The 18,581-nt window shown below is 35.5% G+C and overlaps 1 protein-coding gene across 1 annotated transcript in view; it reads right to left on the bottom strand.

Annotated features, from left to right (window-relative positions):
- Positions 1-18,581, bottom strand: part of LOC128996457 (SID1 transmembrane family member 1-like) — a 43,444-nt gene that overhangs the window by 22,536 nt on the left and 2,327 nt on the right. The window contains exons 2-5 of the mRNA XM_054421800.1: positions 18,121-18,257; positions 17,348-17,491; positions 7,529-7,673; positions 6,771-6,854 (exon numbers count right to left, since the gene is read on the bottom strand). Coding sequence (XP_054277775.1) covers positions 6,771-6,854; positions 7,529-7,673; positions 17,348-17,491; positions 18,121-18,257 — 510 coding nt within the window. The remainder of the gene's footprint in view (positions 1-6,770; positions 6,855-7,528; positions 7,674-17,347; positions 17,492-18,120; positions 18,258-18,581) is intronic.

Genomic DNA, 18,581 nt, shown 5'->3' with positions numbered 1-18,581 from the left:
ACACACAAAACGCATGCAACGACTCACTACTACAGGCCCTGTACAGGCGGCTGGTAGCCCTAAAGGGCCGTCACTGCTCTGTCCCTGTGGGGCTGTGGGCCAGCGGCGAGCCGACTCTCTCTCTCTCTCTCTCTCATGCAACTCTCTCACTCACTCACTCACTCACTCACTCTCCCACTCACACAGACAGCCACATCATCGACGACACACGCACACGCACACGCACACGCAAACTACGAATACAATGACACAAGATAACAATCAATCTGGCCACGGCCTGTTTCCACTAACCATTTGTCTACTTGATTTTTATATGTTTGCAAACTGCAAGGTTCAGGATACTTTAAACTATTAGGTAACTTTGAGAACATTATTTTTGCAATGTATTGTGGAGAAGTTTTATTTATCGATTTATTCACTTTTGGCAATTGGATACCAATATTAACTGAAAATCTAGTTGGATAGTTGTGAGTTGGTTGGCAAAAAATATATTGTTTGTTCTTAAAAATATATATTATTAAAGATCTAGTATATAGCTGGGAAATATTAAGTACTTTGAACTCATCAAAAACTGTTTCAGAGGGATATCGAATAGGTTTGTGGAGTGCAATCTTGATTATTCTTTTTTGAATAATTTCTATTGGTGCAAGTATACTTTTGTATCCTCCACCCCAGGCCAGATTTCCATATTGCAAAACAGATTGTACATAAGCATAGTAGACATTCTTTAACAAATTAATTGGTAAAATATTTGATAGGTTTGCAAAAACAAAGATAAATTTACGTAGTTTGACCCTGATTTGATTAATATGGCCAGACCATTTTAAACGTCGATCAAATATCACACCTAAATATTTAAATTCACTGACACATTCAATACTTTCACACTTGTCACACACATTGCCAACGCTACAACTATGTAGTTTTAATTCTAGGTTTCTAGGGTCGTAGTCAGCTCTGAGGGAGATTGGCATATACTTAGTTTTAGATATATTTACAGTGAGTTTATTTTGATCGAACCATCGCTTGACGGTGAGTAAGCCCCGCTCCGCACCTTGATACACCTCCTCCCAGCTATCGCCCTCAAACAGAAGAGCGGTGTCGTCGGCATACAGGAAGATCTGTCCAGCTTCCAGATTAATTTTACCAAGGTTATTGATGTATATTAAGAATAAAAGAGGTCCCAAATTTGATCCTTGAATTACTCCATAGTCAATGTTTTGTTGTGTACTACTCATTCCTAAAATGGAGACTATTTGGGAACGATTAGAAAGGTAATTTTTAAACCAATTATAAGCAGTTCCAGTAACCCCTATACACCTTAGCTTGTACAGAAGCAGCGATCTGTCAACAGTATCAAATGCCTTGGCCAAGTCAATGAATACTAAAAGAGGTTTTTTGTTTTTATTAATTGATTCATGTATACTGTTAGTTAGAGAGTAAAGATTGTCATTCAAATTTTTGTCTTTGCGGAAGCCGAATTGTTTATCAAAGAGAATATTAGATTGTATTAAGTAGTTTTCAAACTGAATTCTAACGCACTTCTCTATTATCTTGGCAATGACGCTAGCCAAAGTAATTGGTCTATAGTTAACACATTGTGTTTTCTCTCCTCCTTTATATATAGGCAAAACTTTTCCCACTTTCAATATACTGGGAAATTTACCTTGGAGTAAGCTGTTGTTAATTATTTGCAAAAGAGGTTGTTTTAGTTCAATAAAGTTATCTTTGATCATTTTTGTTGGAATTTTATCAGCACCAGGAGCAGACCCACCCCTTATGCTCATAACAACACTACCAAGTTCCGCCTCCGTGACAGGCAACAGCCGGAAGACAGTGTCAGTCGTATAGTCATCATCATTGATCACTGGCTCAAGTACCGGCGGGACAGCGCGGGCTAGGTTGGCACCTACATTTACATAATACTCGTTGAAAGTATTGCAAACTTGTTCAATGCTTGTCTGATCAGGAAACCTATCCTCAGGAATGAAACTCTTAATGGGAAACTCATCATTTTTCTTTTTCACTCCAATAATTTCATTTAAGTTTTTCCATAAAAGTCTATTATTATTTTTCGACTCATCAATCTTTTTTTGGTAATACATTTCTTTTGCTCTTTTTATTGACATATTTAAAATGTTTCTATATCTTGAAAAATGATCTTTTAAGGCCTGATCAAATGGTTGTTTTTTTAGTTGTTTACTAATCTTGTCCCTCACACGAATTGATTTTACAAGGCTAGCGGTGATCCAAGGTTTTAATTTAGTATTTTTTGAAGAAAAATATTTATTTGATGTTGCTTTGAGTGTGATATCTTGCAGCTGTCGCACAAATGCATCACATGCCTCATCGACGTCTTCAGTAGCAAGTACAGAGGACCAGTCATGACAACTCAACAGTTGTTTGGCGACCCCCAAGTCAACACATACAAAGCTTCGGTTTACACTATTTGTATTTAATCTACGGACATTAATATCAGCTGACACAACAGTTATGAAGTGATCGGTTATCGATGTTTTGATTATCGCAGATTTCACATCGCTAATATTTTTATTATTTGTAAAAATGTGGTCAATGCAGCTCTCTGAGTTATGTGTAACTCTTGTTGGATTATTAATACATGATGTAAAGCCAGCTCCATACATAACATCGAGGTAACGCTGCGACAATGGATCTTCATTTCCAGGGAGAATGCAACAATTGAGGTCACCAACCAGCCAACACCGCCCGACCAGGTCATCGCTGTCAAGATAAGACTCAAGGTCATCAATAAAGTGATTAAGATTCGACGATGGACTGCGATAAGCTGCGAGCAGCGAGAGCCCGTTCCCCCCGTCAAGCGATATGTCTACTTTAATAGTTGTAGCGCCGTGTAATCTAACTTCCTCATGACTCACACAAAAACTCTTACTCACATACACAATCACACCATCATTCTGATTTCTACTCTCCTTACTCACAATAACATCATACCCATCCATACTCACAGGCACACAACTACCATCCGTCCAAGTCTCAGTTAAAACAATAATATCAAACTTTTTATCATACGAATCTAAAAGTATTAGAACTTCATCAAAGTTTCTGCTGTAGCTCCTAACATTTAAATTAAATAAGGTAAAGTTATCCTTTAGGTTATGATTAATCTCAGAAAAAAACTTAAAATTACAAAACTCATCATATACATATTCACTAACATTGCGGTAAGTTAATAGATCGTCCTGCTCCTCGTCAATCATCTCAAAGCACATCCGACCTGCTATTACCCAACTGCCATTAAAGATACCACAGTATGAAAAAATGTAAATTGTTAATACTTATTGCATGGAATTACTAGCGATCCTAAAATATAAAAATCATGAAAAGTAAATGATAATGAAGAAAAAGAAACTAGTTTACGCAAAAATACAAAACATTACATGTACATTTTAAAATATATGAGAAACATAGTCTTTGAACGAAATTTCTTTCGCAACTAAAAAACTTCAAGCAAATTATTGACGGTTTACATTTCCAATATATTTTAAATTACTCAGAAGGAAAAAGACATATTTAGCATAGTTTCCGAAAGCATGCAACATCATTATTCTGCATTACAACTTTACAATATTTATTTTATTTTTTATTTATTTATTTATTTTTTTTTATCATAATGCTTATAATCTAAACAATATAGGGTCTCGTGTTGCATGCTCAATTAGCCTAGTGATGTTCTATGTTAACCTGGCAAACATCATACATGGAAAATAAATACATAATAATGTAAACACAATTTGTCATGCAAGTTGAGTGCTAGTAATCATGCTGTAATAACTTAAAGTTAATAGGCAAAAATAAATATTTTTCTGGTAATCCTTTCAGAAAAATTGAATTATTGTCCATGCTCAAAAAAAAAAAGTATAGCCTACTTCAAATAATTGATTTAAAAATAAATAAATAATAATACAAATATAGCCTATAGTATATATTTATCTTAAGTAGTAACAAAAACAATTATACCTAATCATAACAAGATTTTAATATGATAATGATTTTTTTTTTCATGCTCAATTATCAAATTATGCTAAATAAAAGTAGGTGACTGGCAAATAAGGTATAGGCTATATATAAATAATGAATCTCACACTGTTCTGCGTTGCTCCACAAGCATGCACCTCTATGACGTCTGTTGTTCCGACACCTCGTTGACCTCCGGTGCTCCTGCGGCCTCCCCCGGTGCTCCTGCGACCTCCCCCGGTGCTCCTGCGACCTCCGCTGTTCCTGCGACCTCATTCACCTCCTCCTGTGTTGTTACACGCCGCGCTTTTGATTCAGCCGTCTTCCGGACGAATACCTTACCATCCCGCGCCCAAGCGTAAGTGAGAAGACCATTTTCCAACTTGTCCTTAGCGTAGGCTAGTAGCTTCTTGTTACGGACTGTGAGGTGCTCCAGTACATAAACAGGTCCGGGACGCAGGGTAGCTGCTAGGTCTGTCGTGGTGATGTTAGATTTCCTCGCTGCGTTGATCCACGCCGCTCTAGTGGTCCTGGAGACAAACTGCGCCACAATACTGGGATAGAAGGATTTCCCTCTTGGCACTGGAAGTCGGTGGGCAATGGAGATGGCATCCCGACTGTACTCGACGCCCAGAGCCCGCGCCACTGCTTGGAGAATCAGGTAGACATCTTCATTTCTCGTAAGGGGAATCCCTCTTATTTCGATATTGTGGTTACGTGTATATTGCTGAATATCAGCCAACTCATGCTCCAGACTGTCAACCTTACTCACTAATACGTTGTTTTCTTTCTTTAGAACGTCTACTTGCTCCTTCAACAACGCACTTTCACTCTCAATCACGCCCATCCGGCCCTTCATTTCTTCCTGTGACGCCTGAAGTGTTGCCAGCTGTTTCTCAACAGTTTCGAAGTGTTTTTCCATGTATTGTTTCATGGACAACAGAAGATCAGTTACCTTGGGCTGTTCCTGGTCTGACTTGCTGCTGGAGAGCGAGGATGTATCCTGTGCACAATCATCGCACTTCCAAGTAGTTACACTACGCGACGACATCGCGGTCAGTTTAGCGAGAGTACGTATACGACTGCACGACGCGTGGTAGCTAAAGTTACATTCCACGCACTTTATAACATTTTTGGCATTCGCGATGTCACGGTTACACTTCGGGCAGCTCATTTTCTCGCACAATTATAACAGACACAAAAGCAAATATGTAAAAGTAAAACTTTTAGCAGAATAAAATCAAACAAACTTTAAAGTTGCGTATAAAAGCGTATAATAGTGACGTAGCGGCAAGTTAATACGGGCATACGGGCATGCAGGCCGACACGCTGGACTCACGAGGAAACTACGTCTGCTCGCATCGGCTGACTGATAAGAACTGATAAGAATAGATAAGAATAGAAACTGATAAGAATTAGATTTGTCATCACAGTGTGACGCATAGCGGCACGCTATATTTTATATAGTGTAAGCATTTCGCAAAGCCCGGCTGCATGACCATCTCGTTGCCTGCCGCGACTGCATTAACGCGCTATCTCCAACTCCCTAGACTCTTGTCCTCCTGTCCTTGCTCTACCAGCCGTCAGATGAAAAGGAAGCTGAAATTCGCCGACCGGGACTCTCATGTTACTGATAAGTTATTTACCATAATTATTTAGGACCCAATTAGGAATAATGTCTGGCTAAGTCAGGAAACAAGCGGGGAGCCCTTCTGGCTCACCCGGCTATTGAAATGAGGTAAATTAACTCTTAGCTGAGATGGCTGCCTTCAGCAGCCATCCTTATCAAACCTGAAAATTGCAGTCACATGTTCCCAGAATGTAGGTTATTAGTTATCAATCGAATTCTTACATATTTCACATTCAGTATTCACTTTACGTACTATTCCATTCACCTTGCAATATTTCTAAGTAATTATCCATGTTCAGTCCATAGTTTGGAAGGATAGGTCTACAGTTAAATATTTAGTTAAGTTAGTGTAAATCAAGCTGGCTAGGCAGGTGTTCTGATTTGGATAAAGATCTCCATCCCTCTGGTCCCCAGCAATCTTCCTAATTTTATTGGTAGCAGATTCAGCACGCTTAAGTTAAGTTTGGTCCAGACATAGCAATTCCAACCCTATTAGCATTACCCTGTTATTCCCTCCGATTTCCCGAAAACATCCCATAACCGCCATATATCGCCCCCGACCCGCAATAGCAAACAATAGTCTTCCTCCTTCTTCCTTCACCCCCCGGCTACATATGGTTCATACGGCTACAACAGTCAAATAAATACACATTAAACACGCAATGAAAAACACATTTATACATTCGCGACCAGTAAATCGTAGGATACTGTTCACGTCAAGGCTAAAGGTGATTTATTCAAGCAACTTGTTTTTATCGGCATTGATATTCAAGCTTGAAGGATTAAATTTGTCTGTCTTACTTTTTAACATGTATAAATTGGTTAATCCAAAGAAGAAGAATGGAAAGCCACTATGTACCCATTCGCAAAATGTTATGCAGTTACCATAAGAACTAAAAATTTTAAGAGAAAATAAGAGATTTTCTGGAAACATAATCCACTTATAACCTTACAGCTGGTTGAATTTGTCAAAAAGTTGGTGAAGGTACACTAGGAAATATCTGGGCCTGGAAGTCTAAGAACAATAGATATGCTACAACAGTCCCTCGCCATATAAATAAAATTTCATAGTAAAAAAAAATACATTAATTTGCAAATTAAAACTTGCCATAGTGGCAAAACTTGTGAAAAAATGAATACCTACCCTCAAAAATATACCTCCTTTAGTCACGACCGTCTGCCAGAGTCCTCGATACTGAATTGTTTTCTCCAGGTCGTACACAGGGCACTGGAAAAACAATGTTTTGTATAAGGTGGTTGGTTGACGCTTTAACTATGGATGAAACCAGACATTCCATTCTCATGATACAGTTGTGGCTATAGTTCGGCCGCTTAGAAAGCGACCTCCTCCAGCATTGGTTTAGCATGAGCGCGCAGGTCATTTTCTAAGCGGCCGAACTATAGTACGGTAGTTGAATTGAGCCATATATTGAAGTCATATGCTACTATATTACATTATTAGAGGAGGCTACATCAAAGTAACTATTATACATACATCAAAGTTATATTATACATCAAAGTTAAGAACAGACATCTATTTCTTTACCTAAAACTAATGGCTGGAACACGGTAAGAAAAAAAAATATCCAAAAATGGGTAATCGGCAAAACAATAACAATCATAATAACAATCATAAAAAATGCTACAAGATCTACAAAAAACCCTTACAAGGAAACTAGATACATAGGCCTATGGTATATTTCTAATAACATAAACTTAAATACAGGATTGATTATTTGAATTGAAAAATAAAAACGTTAGCTACAAGTAAAATTGTATTATTTTGGCCATTTGTTTAATGTGCGATTGTTTAAAGATAACTAGATAAACCCAGTAGATAGCATAGGTAAATAAAGGTAATAACGTTAAAAACTGCCAATAGAATTACGTTAGATTACCTACCGAATTATTCTGTATAGAGAGAGTCATACAAGGCGCATCATCTGAACTGACATGTAGCAATGCGGAACTGACGTCGTCGGCAAACTTGAACCGATAAAACTGTGGTTCGGAGGGAGACACTGCGATTGTATAGTTCTTGGACAACCTGGGACAAACACTTAGATTATAGTTAATGCACTTGACTTGGATCAGGGTGTCTAGTTTATTTCCATTATAAAATTCAAGACTAATTCCAGAATTTTCAAGACTAATTCCAGATTTTTCAAGACTAGTTTTTTCAACAATTAGTGCGTGTTGATACCAAAATGTATCGATTCTCGATTCTTGATACCGATACCAATTGTTATAGCTTAACAAAATTTTCTGAATAATACTACACCAACCCCTGTCTTTATCATAAAGTAGTATTATGATAATGTGGTGTTTTCAAGTAAAGAAATAATGCAGCAATAAAAAATTCTAACTAGGAATTTTTTTTTCCATGAAATCTTCCACGTACCGTACGTTTAGACATCATCATTGACTGCAGCGGTTACAGAAACGTGATCGTCGTCGTCCACGATCACGGCAAAATCATGAACATTTCCTGCGGCCGTGTAGACATCATCGTCGTCTCCCGCGGTCACGGAAACGTCACCGTCGTCTACCGCGGTCACGGATACGTCATCGTAGTCTCCCGCTGTCACAGTCGTCTTTCGTGGGGACGGAAACGTCATCGTCGTCGTCCACTATCGCGGCAAAATCGTGAACATTTCCCGAGGCCGTGTAGACATCATCATTGGCTTTTGCGGTTACGTAAACGCAAGACGACGATCGCGGCAAAATCATGAAAATTCCCGACTTTGAAATCAAATCAAATCAAATCAAATCAAAAAATCCTTTATTCAAACAGTACATTTCTATACATGAATTGTGTCAAGTCAAGAATAAACATAACTATACATTTGGCAAATTTACAGCACTAATTAATTAAGAGCTATAATCTATATACACTTTCTCCCCTACAACTACTTACTGTTCAACCATTACAACTAACTATTGATTTGACATACTAATAGCTAATTGAAAAAGTCCCCAATCTTGTAGCAGCATTTATCTGACAACAATTTGAATAGACTGGTTTTAAATCTTTTAAAATCTGTCAAACCCTTTATGGTGCTAGGCAGGCTATTATACAATTTTATACCAGAGTAGTATGGAGAATGTTCAATGGTGGAGGTATTATGTCTAGGGTATGTAAGGCTATTCTTTTGTCTTGTGTTATAGTTGTGAAAATCAGAGTTACTTGGAAAATTTGATAAATGTTGTCTTATGTACAAAATTAAATTATATATGTATATACTGGGAAAAGTAAGAATTTTGTGATTTTTAAAAATACTCTTACAGGATTTTTTTCCTTTAAGTCCAAAAATAATACGGATAATTCTCTTCTGCATTTTAAAAACTTTTTTCCTCCTATCTGAATTTCCCCAGAAGATCACACCATAATTAAACAAGTGATAGACATAACCGTAATAAACCATCATAAGAGTGGATATGTCAACAGATTTAGATAAAATAATGAACATAAAATGTGCTTTATTTAATTTTTTTACAACTTCACCAATATGATTTTGCCAAGTCAATTTTTGATCCACTGTGATGCCTAAGAATTTAACTGAGCTTACTGAATTTAGAGAAAGGTTCAAATCTAATTTTGTTGATGAGTCTGATTTCTGGTAGTTTTTTTGGAATTCCATCAGAAGGGATTTATCTTTATTTAACGCCAAACCATTTGCTTCAAACCATTTTTCTAGCTGAAGGAAATCTTGTTCAGCTGTTTGCTGCATAACAATTTTACTATGATCAGTGAAAATAATGGAAATGTCATCAGCAAACATTACTGATTTTGACTTTAAAATCAAAGGTAGGTCATTAATATAAACCAAAAACAGTAGTGGACCCAGTATTGAGCCTTGTGGCACACCCTCTGTGACTAATTTGAAATCAGATTTCAGATTTATTAACCGTAGGTCCACACACTGTTTCCGCGTTGATAAAAACGAGGTTATCCACTTTATAGCCATACCTGACACACCATAAAAGTTTAGTTTTTGTATTAACAGGCTATGGTTTACACAGTCAAATGCTTTTGACAGATCACAGTAGAGACCAGCTACTGCCTGCGATCTGTCAAGAGCACCTGTGACTTCAGTAATAAAGCTAAAGATTGCATCTGTTGTACTCCGTCCCTTCCGGAATCCAAACTGACATGTATCCAAAATTTGGGATGTTTCAAAATGATCACACAATCTATTGAAGACGACTTTCTCAAATATTTTTGAGAAACTAGGCAATAAAGAAATAGGTCTGTAGTTGGATATATCTTTTGGGTCACCTTTTTTAAAGACTGGTATTATGTTACTACTTTTCATATCAAAACCATTAACACATTTAATAAACTCCTCTCTCATTTCAGGCATATTTCCATCCAAATTAAAGTTGGCTAAAGTTATTCCCATATTTAAAAAAGGTAATCCTAAAGATCCATCATGCTATCGTCCCATTTCAATTTTACCTGCCTTTTCCAAAATTTATGAGCGTATAGTTTATATTCAGCTGTCTAGATATCTTGAAATCAATCAGTTACTGGACAAAGAGCAACATGGCTTTCGAAAAGGAAAATCCACAGTAACAGCTGGTATAGAATTTATAGAGTCTATAATAAATGCAATTGATAAAGGGAAAAAGGTGGTAGGAATATTCTTAGACCTCAGTAAAGCCTTTGACAGTGTGTCGCACAATAAATTAATTAACGTTTTAAATGAACTTGGAGTCCGTGGTAAAGAACTTAAATGGTTTGAATCCTACATTAAAAATAGACACCAGTTTGTTGAAGTGGATGACATCATAGAACATTATAAAATAAACTACATTGAAAAAATTCAATCACAGCATCAGACACTACGATATGGAGTCCCCCAGGGATCGATCCTGGGCCCTCTACTATTTCTTTGTTATATTAGAGGTTTGCCTGGGACTATTCCTGGGAGTGACGGATCCATGTGTCTGTATGCTGATGATTCTAATATCCTGCTAAATGGAAATTCTAATTCTGAAATTGAAACATCTTCTTCAAAAAATCTTCAAGTAACTCATGAATTTTTAAAAGAAAAAAATCTTCTTATAAATGCAAATAAATCAAACTTCATATATTTTTCAACCAAACAATCAACAACAAAATTTGAAGCAAAAATTTGTATAAACAATGACAAGATAGACCAAGTTGAACAGACTAAATTTCTTGGTTTAATTATCGACAAAAATCTTACATGGGACAATCACGTTAAACATGTTGTTAAAAAATTGACTTCTGGTGTATGTGCTTTAAGACAGATGTCTCAGATCTGCAGCATAGACACTTTGAGGATAATATACTTTTCATTACTGCATAGTCACATAGCTTATGGAATATCTATTTATGGAGCAACATCAAAGACCAATTTGGATTCTATCCTTATCAAACAAAAGAGAGCTATTCGTCTAATGATGAAACTGCAAAGAAAACAATCAGCTAAGAGATATTTTAAGGAATTACAAATCCTAACGGTGTATAGTCTGTATATATATGAAGCATCTGTCTATGCAAAACAAATTCAATTGTCATCCACTTCAAGCAATACTGGTGACTATAACACTAGGTTTAAAATTAACCTACCCCGACATAAATTGGAATTTTTCAAAAAGAAAACTTATTATTCAGGTTTGATTTTTTTGCAACACCTGCCGGCTTATATAAAGACGGAAGACAATTTGAATAAATTTAAAAGAACACTAAAAGACTTTTTAATTAAATTTTCATTTTATTCCATAGAAGAATTTTTAAACAATAAAAATTAGTAGCTTACATAATTTGAACTCCATAGCAAAATTAGGGGAACAATTTAAATTTTCACAATGATTAGTAATGCTTTTTCTTTTCTGTGTATATTTTTACTTAAGCCCGGAAAATGGGTATATGTTGTTTTTTATTTTAATAACTGCTAATGTTATTGTGATTGCAATAGTGTTATATTTTTAATATATTCAATTAGAAATTCTTCACCCATCTTAATAGTATATTTTAATTTAAGCACTTTGTAATATGTAGTTATATGTATTTATAGCCTATTTGACTCTATTCAATACATGTTATTTTATGTATAATGAATAAAGAATGATTTGATTGATTGATTGATGTTTGATAGTTTCAATAGGTCAGGGAAAACACCAGTATACAAAGAAATGTTTATCAAATGAACAATGGGTTGAGCAATAAACTCTGAACTTAATTTCATTAATGAAGTTGAAATTTCATCCCATCCAGAGGCTTTAGATGACTTTAAGTCTTTTATTATGTCTTGCACTTCTTGAAGGTTCACTGGCTTAAATGATATAAGTTTGGACTCGGGAGGGATTCTACTGTGTAGGAAGCCAAGAGCTTTGTAAGAATCTGAACCAACATTCAAGCTTTTACATGTGTCAGAAAAAAATGCATTAATTTGATTTAGTTGCGTCCTGTCAGACATTGAATGCAACAAGAAGGGGTATTCTTTTTTGCTGTTGTCAGTTGTTCCATTAGTCTCTTTTTTAACAATATGCCAGGCTGTTTTGGTTTTGTTACAGGATTCTTTAATCTTATTTCTGTTGTACAATATCTTAGCTGATTTTATACATTTATTTAATAATTTCTTGTATTCTTTTACATAATCTTTAAAACTTGTATCATTTGACATTTTACTAATTTCATGTAATTCCCTTTTCCTTTTGCACGAGACTCTAATTCCAGTTGTTAACCACCCTTTATCACAATTTTTACTATAACATTTCTTATTTACTAAAGGAAAACAAGAATTAAAATGCAGTTTAAAAGTTTGAAGAAAACACTTATAAAGTACATTTACATCAGTAATTACTTCAGATTTGCTAAAAAATTCAGTCCATTGTTCATACTTCAAAACGTTAACAAAACTATCCAAATTTTTTTTGACTATAATTTCTTTTTAAGGATGGACTGATTTTTATCTTTGGCTTCAATTGTCTTTTTTCAAAATAATTATAATCTAAACATAAACACTGTGTTAAGTGGTCAGATAAACCATTTTCTAAAACTATTGCTTTACACAAGTTAGGACAGAAATTAGTGATAATATTGTCAAGACAGGAACTAGAAACATTCGTAATTCGAGTTGGAACATTGAAATGTGCAAAAAAATTAAAGGAACTTAAAATTGATAAGAATTCTTCGGTATAGAAGTCAGAATTTAAAACATTGATATTGAAATCTCCTGCAAGTAAAACATGAGCCTTAGGGGTCTTATTTACACAATAGCTTAAAAGGAAATGGAGACGTTCAAAAAACACATCAAAAGCAGTTTTGGTATAAACAGTTGGTCTGTAGACACACAGTACAATAAGATCTATGGGTTTAACTATTTGGACCCCACAACATTCAAAACTTGACTCAATCGTTAATTCTTCAAAATCCGGCCTATGTTTAATTTTAAAATGATCATTTACAAGAATGGATACTCCCCCTCTTTTTTGATTTTCCCTGCAGTAAGATGCGGCGTTTTGGTATCCATCAAATTGAAATAGTGGAATTTTACAATTAGATGGGACCCAGTGTTCCGAAAAGCAAACTACATCCGGTTTTCTGTTGAAACTATTGAGGTATAAATTAATTTCATCAATTTTATTGTTTTGGATGATGCCCTGGATGTTACAATGAAATATTGCAAATGATCTGTTTCCCAAAGACTTAGAGGTGCCATCAGAGCAACTGTTCATGTGTCTGTCGCTGGAGGTTGAGTTGACTCCAAAAAACTATTGATATGTTTTAAATTAGTTCTATCAGGTGTAGAGAAACCTAGAAATTTATCATTTGCATTTCCTACACAACTATCATTTCTAAATGGAACTACAAAACTATCACTAATGCTATCTTGTTGAGGCCGGCTAACATTCACTGCACTATTCCCCTTATTGACTTTATAACCCCCCGTTTCACACACTGCTGGACACTCAGGAAATTGTGTTGACTCTGCTTGGCTGTGCTCTACAACTGACTTGACTCCATCACTTCCACATGGGCGCTGTTGGGAAGATTTCAGTGCAGACTCCCTCGCCATACTCTCGGCCTGATGAATTTCGTGACGAAGTTCATTTACGAATTTAGGAAAGTCGAGTCCATTATAAAGTTGTCTGGATGAGTTTTCTGGCTTTGCAACTACACACACTGCTGCCCCTGTCTTTATATGAAGTTGCACTATGTTCTTCGCAAAGTTCTCAATGGAGATACGGTCCCTCACACAGCCCATTGGAGAGCATACCAACATTTTAAAGTTTCTTGTATTGATGTTGCTAATAAGGTGTGAAAAGCACAAATTATAATCTTCTAAAGAGGGTTTAGCAGAGAATTTTGATTTTGTCATAAGCCCGTAAATGCCTGCTCCGTTATCGGTTTGCTGGAACGATAGGTATTTGTTGAGAGTGTCAGAGGTCTGTGGTCTTCCAAAAATCTTCTTAAAAGTTACAGCCACGCCTGCGCTCATGTTTCTTTCTTCGTGAAAATCACTAGATATACAGTGCGCAAAAGCGACTGAGCTGTTGTTCTTCAAGCGGCTGATAACATCAGACATATCTTCTTCAAATATTTTTATTCCTACCTTCTCCTTTATAGTCTTAATGGCATCAAGTTTTTTATTTTTTCCAGCTGTGCATTGATCTTTGTTTGTCTTTGTTAGATCTTTGTTAGTTTCTTCTTTGGCTTGAGAGACGTCCGTTGGTACTTGTGAGGGCTGGCTCGTATTACCTTGTTCCAGTAAGGATGCTTCAAGTGAACAGCCAGACCTGGTAGTCGAGAGTGAATCAGATTCGTTTATTTTATTCGCTTTATCTTTGGTAGCAAATGGTGGAATAATTGATAAGGAGTTGAGCACTGGTGCTTTATTTTCTACAGTCCCTATTCTTCCAAACACTATTTCTTCATATTGTTCAATTACTTCTTTAGAAATAGTCTTCTTCCCTTTATAGTTGAAATGAAGCCCGTGTCGTGTAAAGTTGTGTTTTCTTAAAGGGTTTAAGTTAATGATTTTTACATTGGGGATGCGGGAGCTTAATTCGTTAATGTAGTTGTTTAGGGTAATTAATTCATCATGGACTGGACTATTTCTAGGTATATCAAATCTTGGTGGTATGGTAGCCAAGAATATGTGTTCTTTATATGACAGTATCTTCAATTTATCTTCTATAGTCTTATAAAGCTCCTTTGCACTGCATTGAAGTGAATCATTTGTACCCCCAATAACCAAAATTGGAGTTTTTTCATTGTTGTTAGCACCGTCAAGAATAGATACTAGTCTTGCATTAGGTTTCACAATTCCTAAGCAGTTAATTTTCCCTTCACTCATTAGGTTAATTTGTTTTGCCAGGTTTCTACCTTGGCTATCTGAATGAATGACTAGATTTACATTTCTCTTACAAAACCTTCTTATCTTTGGTTTTCCTGCAAGTTTTTTACAGTTTGTGTGGCTAAATCCCGACTTTCAAGACCATTTTGAAATTCAATACTAATTCCCGACTTTCCCGATTTTCCCGACTACTAGACACCCTGTTGGATTCAAAATAAATAAACGGTATCAGCAATCTGACACACACATTCTTCGATTAGCTTGTCAACACCCTTATAGGAAAGCGGTAGAAGTATCTATGATATTTTATGAGCAGATCACAAAAGTTGCAAAAGCTTTTGAACCGTAACTTTTACAGTGATGGGGATTGTACTGTTTTGTCTAGAGTTAAAAGTACTGTACCATACTTAATTTTAATAAAACTCTTTTAAACAATTTTTGCAATCTGATTTTTATGCTATTTTATGGGGTAGGCCTATTGATAAAATGACTATCAAATAACCAAATAAAAAAAAGTCTGGAGATACCAAAGATTAAACCGGTACCAAATCTCATCAAAATTGGATCACAAGTTAGGTCTTTAGCTCTGTACACATCCACATGCATACAGACATGACTTTGAAAACTACTTTTTTTGGATTCAGGGGGACCCAAAATGGATACACCCACCCAATTTGTAGTATGAAGACAGGTTGGCCGGAGTTGCCCTAGTGAGTTACAACCAACCTTAAGCCATAATAACTTGATAAGTGTTTCGGTTTCCAATCAACGTTATTGTAGCTGTCTTGTTGAGTATTAGTTTATGAGGTTAAAACCCTGAAGAGTTTAATGATTAGACAATTCTTATAGATAAAACTGAGCGTTTTCCTCTCTTTGAAGAGAACCTAATCAGAACTGATACATACCCCGCTTCCTGTCCAGATAATAAATGCTAGATAAATTAATCATTGATTGTGGTTCAATCGCCATTTATTTCCTAATACAGCTGATGAATATAATAGCTTAACATTTGACATTTGAGTTCATTGCTTTCTGTGACAATGAAAACTTTAGAAATAAGGCTCTGAGGCTGTTGTAGTCTCAGTGACAATGTTTTTGTATTAGGGCAAAATGTCAAACTTATTGTTTCTTAATTTAAGTAACCATTCTGTGAAAACTGGGTCATCATTTTACCCAAAAGTTTATTGTTAATTCGGGAGTTTAAACTTGAGCTCAAAGAGGAGACAATTTAACTGAAGTTTCAACAATGAATGAATGTTAATTGAGGGAAATTAATTGACAAGTCATATGTTTATATGTAAAAATCACAATCTTGTAAACTTATGTGACGAATAAACATTTAATTTCATTTCAGTGTGTCACAATAAATTGATCAAAGTTTTAAATGAACTTGGAGTCTGTGGTAAAGAACTCAACGGTTTGAATCCTACATTCAAAATAGGCAACGGTTTGTTGAAGTAGATGATTTCATAGAGCATAATAATGTAAATTACATTAAAAAAATGTATTCCCCTCAAATATTTTTAAATTGTAAGTCAGAACAAAATATGGATTGGTATGATAAAGTTTTTTTCTTTAAAAACAACTAAAATGTAAGTAATTTGTTTTTTTTCAATTGTAGCAGTTGAGAAATGCTACAAAATTACATCTCATTTATGAAAATTGATTTTCCCCAAAAAGTGCTATGAAACGATATATCATTGTTCACATTTTATCCATAAAGCGAAAATATATCGTGCCAGCGCGACTTTATCTCGTGTGAGTTTAAATGGGCATATCGGTTGATTCGATTGTTGTTTTGAAATAGCCATGGTTTCTTTCAATTCCTCATACGATCGAGGCCCAATATATCGTTCCTTAGCACTTTTGAGATGAAAAATTTTATTTTTACAGATTTTTTCTCTTGCACACTAGACTTTGCCTCCGTGGCAAGCCTAGCACTTTTACGACAAAATAAGTAAATAAATCTACAGGCTAACTAACTGAAAGTCTAGTTATACTAGTCTAGTTAACACAAGGCCTTAAAAGGGTTAAAACAAGGCCTTAAGTCAGCTTTACACAATTGGCTGCTTCAGTGAACATTTTACACCATCAGGGAATTTTATGATGAAGCAAAGAAGAATATGAAACACATGCTCATTACTTATTTGAAATATTGACTCATTTATTGTTCTTGAATATCAATTGTTTGGATAAAGAATTATGACTATGACTAAAACAAAAAACAGCACCTAAAGGTGATATTCAGATATTGCCTATAAACATTTTTGACAAATAAGAGAGCACAATAACTAATGTCGTGGAATTCAGAGAAACCTTTTTGGCCAGTAAATTTTACTAGATCCACATTTTTTACAATACAATTTTAAGGGAATTTCAAACTACTTACTCTAAGTCAAAATCTTTGGTGATATTGACCCATAGAACAAACTGAATAGGTGAACTGCTCCTTGTTGAAATAGTAACTACAACATCTGACTGTTCACCAGACGGATTCGGACAAAGCGTCCTTGAGGTCTGATTATAGGTGAAACTGAAAAAGAACATGAAAAGCTATATATTTTAGTTTGTACAGTTTATGAAGTTTATTACTCTATTGATACTAACGTTCGTTTCACCAATATTAACTACGAACCTCCTCTGTGCAGTTTTATGATAAAAATAACATGTAGCCTGAAAGAACACTGTTAGAACTTATATTCACATTTCAAACTGGAATACTGCAATTAGTGTTATGGGGCTGTAGGGGAATCCATTGTTTTAACATGCTTCCTGTATCAGTAGTGCATCATCAAACTCATCAAGTAAAGCAAAACATCAAATTTAACTTGTACAAAATTATTTTTTGTTATTACAAACAATAATATTATGAAATACTCTATATAACATGTGACAAATGGGCAAGTTGTCCACCACAATGGGCAAAAATCTGTTCATTCTTTTCAACCATCGCTCATTTTCCGAAATAGTAAAGGAAGTCACACACTGAAGAAAACAGTCACATTATGCCCTTCGTGATGAAATATTATTTCACATATTTTAGACAGTATTTCATAGAAAATAAAAATCTGTTTGAAATCATAAATGTGTATGTTTTCCCAAGAAATCTAAACTCTCGAGCAATGCTCGATTGTCTAGATAATATTGGTTTACAATACTTACTTTCCTTGAGGACCCTGAGTCACAAGGGGGACTTCCCATGACAAGATAGACTTTAGTTGAGTCACCACGACTAACAGAGGAGCGTCAGGTGTCGCCAAGTGGCTACTAACAGTCACCCTCGGAGGAAGAGTTACACTCTAAAACAAACAACTGATAGGCAAACACAAAACTGAAGATATAACAAGACATCATTAGTGATAAAACGGTATTATGCTCTCTTATTTGACCCTAACAGATTAATGTGGAAGGTTGGTTATATCGGGAAACAATGTGAACATGGAAAATACCGTAGAAATGTATCACTTATACTACAGTAGAACCCCTGATATCCGGCATTGGTCTTACCGGTAGGCTACTCTGTTTATCCGGCCCTTCCAGGAAATGTTTTTCTCACAGCTTACAGACGTTTAGATGCAAGCACTAGTCATGCCACTCGAGCGTTCTCACTATTTATCTGTTTG

This window comes from Macrosteles quadrilineatus, unplaced genomic scaffold, assembly GCF_028750875.1.
Source record: "Macrosteles quadrilineatus isolate MER2022 unplaced genomic scaffold, UCM_ALF_1.0 Scaffold_6__1_contigs__length_79288215, whole genome shotgun sequence".
Lineage (NCBI taxonomy): Eukaryota > Metazoa > Arthropoda > Insecta > Hemiptera > Cicadellidae > Macrosteles > Macrosteles quadrilineatus.
Note: the sequence above shows the minus strand (reverse complement) of the source record. Positions and strands in the feature narration are given on the sequence as shown.